We start from the raw sequence: 7571 nt of genomic DNA, 5'->3' as shown, positions 1-7571 counted from the left end.
CCCCTACAATTACTGCACTGTTTTAAGTGATTTTAAGTTACTATTGATAGCACGTGCAGTTTTCCCATAATAATTTATCTATAAAATCACTCCCTTAATTGATCAAGCATCCGTGAGTTGTAAAGTTTCTTTTGGAGCAAAAGAAACAACCTCACACATCTGCTCCAACCACAGAATGTGACTGACCAGGGTTAACAGGAACATTAGTGCTTCTGCCCCATGAGTTAGACCAAAATTATTTGTCCAATGTAATAGTTAAGACCTCACAAGCCCAGATGAAATACCAATGTTAGGTAAGCTACAGCTGATGTGATCCAGCCAACATCTCTGAAGTCATTTGCTTTAAATTTTCAAAAGAGTCAGGGTGTTACTCTTATTATCAGAAGAGCCAAACATCACATTTATGACCCATCACAGAACACAGCTCCTTTGTCCCTAAGTCAGACAGTAGGACAAAGGTGTAGATAATCAGTAAGATTCTGGGAGTATAAGTAAAAAGAGAAAGAAAAGTTGATTTAGAATTAAGTGGACTTAGAATGACTGGCCAGTATTCAACTATGTGAGAACCTGACTCACTCCTGAAGGGAAAGCTGTGCCAGCAACTGCTGCCAGGTGCTCCGAGTAATGAATGCATTCAACTAGCCAATTTAGAAAGAGCGTTTATTTCAGTCTGGTCTACTAACTGCTCTCAAGCACAGCACTATTCTTTCCCAGAACTGGAGATTCAAGCCACGCAAGGTTGCCCATTCCAGTGACAGGAAATGGCAGATACGATTAATAACTCCTTGTCATCCAAATCACTCCACTGTTGGGTAACTTCTAGCCCCCCTTAATCGTCTTGTGTCTCTTGCAAATATGATTTAATTTTACCTTCTAATATTTTGTGGATGATGAAACTCTGAGCCAAAGTCACTAAGTATAGTTGCCTCTTAAGTCAATTCTTTATCAAATTTGCTTAGTCAAAGTTGCCTCTGAAATTCCATTAAGTCAGACATAAAGTACATGGTACACAATCTTTCACATTAATATTTACATATCACAAACACTCATGTACCATCTTTTAATAAATAAAAAGCAGCTAGTTTTCCTTCCAACATCAGAACAAATCTGTTTGTTCAGCTATACAATAAATGAAGTAGTTGGCTTCACACTTGGGGACCGCGGTATTTGAAAAAGTCTTTAAATACTAGAATCATTCTCAGTACAGCAAGAAACTCAAAACCATGAGAACACAAAGGGAACCGAGACCACCTGAGTACACAGGTAGCTGAGTGGGGCTGTCCTCACTGAACGAACACTGAACACAACTGTATGCACTATTTACGTGGCACCTTTTTTGGTCCCAGTCCTGTACAATTGTGTAAGATGATACAACTGCACTGTACCTTCCATAAGATCCTCCCACTGAGGCTGTGATTCAGGCAGGCCCAGGACCCAGGGTTTGCAGCGTCCCACCCTGGGAATTTCCAGAAGGTCTCGCTGTTCTCAGTTCATTTTTCTTTCCCTGTGCCTTGCAAAACATGCCGTATGTTAGGTCTTCAATGCTTGACTAAATACACTGCAACCAGATTTGGGAAAGGTATAAACTGAACACTTGAAAATCTAAGTGTCACAAACTCCCTATTAAGACCAGGCAAGATCTCAAAATATTTTCCCTTCACCACCCTATTCCTTTCCATAAGGCAAAGCCCTAACAGTCAATAGGGAAAAAAGAACTCATTCATCTGTAAGGAATGGAAATGCTACATGCAAAACCCAAGACTGGAAGTTTAAGAAAAGCCTCATTTGCTTCCAGTACAGTATATAATGTTCCTTCAGGAGGAATAACTCAGAAAGGCATTAAAAATGTGGGAGACCTCAGCAGAAAAACAAATACCAGCATAGTATCTAGGGAGTGAACGGCTTAGTGGAAATGAAAACATTACACATGTGTACATATGCTCTATGAGGCAACATGTATAGACAACTAGAAAAACCACACAGCCTACTTTTCTCTATAGTCACACAAACTCACTGGGTAAATGAGTTAGAAAAGAAGAAATAAAATTGCTCCTTTAAATCAGAATCAGGTAACTGCTTAAATACATAAAATACCAAATCAGAAGAAAGGTCTAAAGATATAATTTTGGTAACTTCAAAAAATGCAGCCTCTTTTGACAATTTTAAATAACTTTTTTTTTTTCTTGCTTTGTTTTTGTTTTGTTTGGGAGGATTACAGTTTAGGGATAAGCTTTTCAAGTTCACTGTATTTATTAAGTTTCCAGCACGAATCCTGAAGTCTTGTATTTCACATGTCAGAGTGATCTGCACTAGTATTTTGAGCAACTCTCATTTTATGATCAGATGTGGCAGAAGTTTTCCTACCCATATTAGTAGGAGTTTTCAAACATTTTTTAAAGGAAAAAAAAAAGGCATATCTTGTGGTGCTTCTTCCCACTGCTCCACTGATTTGTGTTGCAAGGGTTCCTACAAAATTCCCAGGGAAGGGGTAACTTTCAGTGCCACAAACCCCATTCACACTAAGGATTTTCAACTACACCCTAAAACTATGATGGTTCTGGGTTCCTCCAACATATAGCTCAGTGAAGATCATCTTGCCTGAGAACTCTGAGGTCCTTTTCACTGCTGCCAAGAACATAAAACTAGGAGAGGGCATCTGAATGGTGAATGCGAAGTCAGCCTGCACTGTGTAGCAGTTTACATGATGAAGCTGAACTTAAGAACTGATCTGCTGGATGGATCCCACTGGTAGAAATGATCTCCTTGGCAAGGTTAAGTGTCACCCCTAAGGGAAGCCCTAAGTCCAAATGAGCCTTGTTTATAAGGTATAATACAAAGAGACCTAACCTTCTAATAGCTAAGTGACCTCCCATCCCAAAGCAGCCACGCTGGGAGACCACACACACCATAGCAATGCTATCATGGTTGGTAACAAGGAATCTCTCTTTGGAAACAGCTTTCTAAGCTTCTAGCATTTTTAATACCTACAAGGTAAACCTTCATCCTTTGGGGCCCTAGTTCATTGTGCTAACAATTCAGGATCAAATCTTGTGAGCCAGATGGTGTGATCCAGGTGGATACTGTAAATTTTCATCAGTATCAAAAACAGTGACTACAGAATAATGGCAAATTTTTTGTGTGGTTCATAAGCTGATTCCAAAACTGACTGCAGAACTAGCCAAAAAGCAACAAGTTTGTACTAATAGCTACTATTTATTAGATAGTCTGCAAAGCACTGTGCAACATTACATACATTATCTCAATAATTTTTTAAGAAAATCCCATGAGGTGGACATTTACGTCCACATCTACAGATAATGCAAGAGCTTCTGAAAGAATAAGCTACAAACCCCTCTGACACGCAATTTACCTATTAAATGAACCTAAAAGTTTAAAAAAGCTGGGCGCAGTGGCTCACGCCTGTAATCCCAGCACTTTGGGAGGCTGAAGTGGGCAGATCACTTGAGGCCAGGAGTTTGAGACCAGCTTGGCCAACATGGTGAAACCTCATCGTTACTAAAAATACAAAAATTAGCCAGATGTGGTGGTAGGCACCTGTAATCCCAGCTACTTGGGAGGCTGCAGCACGAGAATCACTTGAACCTAGGAAGAAGGGGATGCAGTGAGCTGAGACTGTGCCACTGCACTCCAGCCTGGATAGCAGAGTGAGATTCTGTCTTGAAAAAAAAAAAAAAAAAAACTTTAAAAAAAAAAGAAAAAAGAATAAGCCACTTGCCGATGATCACGCTGCTAAGAAAAGTCAAACCATAATTTAATCCTAATCTATCTCACACACAAAGACAATCTTGACAGGAATAAAACTTACTTCCATGTAGGAGAGATGCAAGTTGTCAAAGAGAAGCAGAATCACTTTATCACATACAGAATCAGTGTCATTACTGTCTGAAAAAAGATGCTCTGAACAATTCTGCCAGTGTATTGATTCTGAACCTATCATGTCTTCAAAAATGGCATTATTAGTGAAGCTGCTGAACAAGCCCTCTGAAACAAAACAGCTAGTGAAATGGGTATTTATATTTAGTCTAAATTATACTTTTAGGACTTTACCTTATAGCTCTATCCTGAATCGATATGTTTAATAACATTAGGAATGAGGTTATCATTGTAATAGCAAAAGAACAACCTAAGCATTTACCAGTAGCAGATTAAATCAATTATGTTGTATCTATTCAAAAAAATATTAGGCAGTCAAAAAAAGAATGAGGTTCCTTGCTACTTACTTGCTGATATAGAATGATCTCCATTAAAAAAAAAGAAGAGGAGGGTCAGACCTCTGTGGATAGTTACTATTTGTGTTACACATGTTTGTTTAGGCACAGACTCTTTCTCAAAAGTATAAGGCAAAGTGGTAACAGCAACTTGTCAAGAGAAGCCAGGAGCCAGAGAACAGGGGTGGGAAAGGCCCTTTACATGAAATTACTTTTGTATCTTGTCCTATGGGAAAAGTTATTCAATTTTTTTAAAATTTAAAAACAATACAAGCTGATTATACATTTGACAAATTCAGGGAATTTCTGACTGCAGGAAAAAACAAAGCATCAACTACAAAGAGAAGCAGAAATTCTTCTTGAGCTGCTGATTTTACTATACATTTGGGCTACATTTTTTCTTAAGAGAATCACTACAAAGTAATAGTATAAATACCTTTTTTAATGTGAAAAGGTATAAAATCTCCTTTAAAAACTTTTCACTTATCCATCATATAACATCAAATGTACCTGTAATCCCAAGTACGATTCTTCTGAGAAGGAAAAGTCAGATCAAATACATCGTTAAAGAAAAACATGCACACTAAATAGACTACGAACTCTACTGGGGCAAAGACCATTATTTTGCATATTTTTTCATTCCCCAATTCCTGACAGGATTCTCAAAATCATTTCTTAGTTAATGAACAGCAAATTGACTCATTGGTTAAATTAGTAACTACGGAGCTGCCTAACAGCAGTACAAAATAAATGAATAACTCACCAAAAACTAGCTCTAGATATTAATTTTAATTACTTTGCAGCAACATAATTTAGTACCAAATGCTTAAAAAGTACCCATTATAACTGCTAAACTGTGAAGTCACTATTATTTGTATCTGACCAGCTATACAAAACTCATCAATTTTTCTCTTGACAAAAGGTAGTACAAATCGCAAACAATAAAGAAGACACTATTCATTAAAAGTCATGTTTACTAATCTAGCACCATAATGCCAGTCTTAGAACCTCCCATGCAGTTGGAAAGGGAATATGGGAAGAGGTGAGTATGTTGGAAATGTAGGGTAGTTCTCAAATTGGGGCCCCATTTTGCTTGCTCTAAGCAAAAAACACAGGGTCTAGCAAAGAAGAGAAGTGCTGAGGCTGGAGACGAAAACAAAAGCTTTTGGTTCAGATGGTAAAGGAGGCCCTCAAGAGCAGAGCAGTAGAATCAGTGTATCCCGAAGGCAGTGCTGGAGGCAGTCTCATGCACTAGGGGGTTTCTTCTTGGCATCCAAGTCCTTTTTAATGTCTTCAAGTTTTTTAGCCAGGTTTGGTATCTTTAAAGAGAAAAAAGATTATTATAATTTTGCATCAACCTAATCAATATTCTTGTACTTCTTTTCCTCCAAAGATAAATGGTTTTACAAGCTTTTATCTTCCTCCAAAAGAGATCTGCTAAATAGTGGTTCTTTTTGCTTTCTTTTTTGAGATAGGGTCTCTGTCACTCAGGCTGGAGCAGAATGGTGCAAACATAGGTCACTGTAGGATTGACCTCCAGAGCTCAAGCGATCCTTCCCGCCCCAGTCCCGCAAGTAGTTGGGACCATGGACATGCCACCACGCCTGGATAATTTTTGTATTTTTTGTAAAGATGGGCTTTTGCCACATTGCCCAGGCTGGTCTGAAACTCCTGAGCTCAAGCTATCTGCCCACCTCAGCCTTCCAAAGTGCTAGGATTACAGGCGTGAACCACTAAACCCGGCCGATAGTGCTATTTCTTAGCCTCATAACTGCATAGAAAGATATCAGAAGTTGTCAAATAAGTATGCTCCTCTCTGAAAGCCACTTCTACTTTTGTATACCTACTTCCACTCGATCTGGTGCCAAGTAAAGGTTGTATGTATAAACAATAAATGTGACATAATATAGCCTTTGCCTAGAAAACTATATGACTCAAACGAAGGTTGACAAAGGAACACCCTTTGTCATACAAAAAGCTTTACAACAAAACAAATCAATATCATGTTTCCCTTGCTTGTCTTTTTCAAACACCTGTCCAGAATCCCCATTCTTAGACTGCTGCACCACCTGCTTTTCAACATCGCCATCTATAAAGTGAGGTTAATACAGCTTCACAAAACTCTGTCCTCAAATGTGCTACCCTTAGAATTTTGAAGATGGGATACAGATCTATATTTTTCAGTCCCCCATCTCCACTACTGCGGAGTGGGGCTGAAAATATTATCCAATTAATCTTTAAATTCTCACTTATCACATGATTTCCCAAAGAATTTTAAGAGCCCAACTTAATATTACTCTGGGCTAACAAGTCACCGCTGAGGATCATCATGAGCCCAGCTGAACTGAAGGGATTTTTCCCTCTTGTGGTGATATGGAGGGCAGATGTTTCATGAGCTGTATTACTTTTTCAAACAATGGCAAACCATTCTACAATATTCAGGAGTTTGCCTCAGCCCTATGGACCTCATTTATGCTGGAAGTCACACCTTACCTCAAACAAAGAAAAGTCACTCTAAAACAGTTACATGGAATCAAGGTAGTCATGGATATGGCCACTTACGTCATAGTTCTGAGCCAGATACATTCCAACCACGTTGCCCAATGTAAATCCAAGCTGAAAAAATAGAATAGTAAGAGTTACAGTGCATACTGAGTCCTGTGCCAGTATGATTCCAAATTAAAATACAAAGACAGTATCTTCCTAAGAAGCTTAGGACAGTTAGAAGACCTTAATGTCCAGTCTAGGGCTGTGTACAACATGAGAGTCACATTTTTCTTCTATAAACACAGAGATGCCCTCTCCAGAGGCTAAAGACTATACAAAAGAATAAATGGTGACACCAACCAAACATAAGAAAAAAATAAAACTGCAAAAATTAATAAATGGTAACACTGTATAAATCTACCCTAAATTCTCTTATCCCCTCACAACTCACATAAATACTTGACTACAAGTTCTGGAAACTCAAGCCAAAGTTCAGATTTTTCTTGTTGAATGCTGCAATTTTTTGTCTTTTTTTGGTTATGGATATTGTTATTCCTTTTTAAATCAAATAAAAGTTATTCAGTTTTTAAAGTATTCACTCAAGGCTGGGCACAGAGGCTCACACCTATAATCCCAGCACTTTGGGAGGCCAAAGTGGTGGATCACTTGAGGTCAGGAGTTTGAGACCAGCCTGGCCAACATGGTGAAACTAAAAATACAAAATATTTAACTAAAAATACAAAAATACAAAAATTAGCCAGGCGGGGTGGCTCACACCTGTAATTCCAGCTACTCGGGAGGCTGAGGCAGGAGAATCACTTGAAACCGGGAGGCAGAGGTTGCAGTGAGCTGAGA

At 38.6% G+C, this 7571-nt stretch overlaps 1 protein-coding gene across 1 annotated transcript in view; it reads right to left on the bottom strand.

Moving 5' to 3' along the window:
- Positions 1–4400: 4400 nt before the first annotated feature.
- Positions 4401–7571, bottom strand: part of LOC105511387 (chromosome unknown open reading frame, human C7orf73) — a 14568-nt gene continuing 11397 nt past the window's right edge. The window contains exons 3-4 of the mRNA XM_011941551.1: positions 6792–6887; positions 4401–5548 (exon numbers count right to left, since the gene is read on the bottom strand). Coding sequence (XP_011796941.1) covers positions 5474–5548; positions 6792–6887 — 171 coding nt within the window. The 3' untranslated portion in view covers positions 4401–5473. The remainder of the gene's footprint in view (positions 5549–6791; positions 6888–7571) is intronic.

This window comes from Colobus angolensis, unplaced genomic scaffold, assembly GCF_000951035.1.
Source record: "Colobus angolensis palliatus isolate OR3802 unplaced genomic scaffold, Cang.pa_1.0 Scaffold2, whole genome shotgun sequence".
NCBI classification, from domain to species: domain Eukaryota; kingdom Metazoa; phylum Chordata; class Mammalia; order Primates; family Cercopithecidae; genus Colobus; species Colobus angolensis.
The sequence above is the reverse complement of the archived record's forward strand: the minus strand, read 5'-3'. Positions and strand labels throughout refer to the sequence as shown.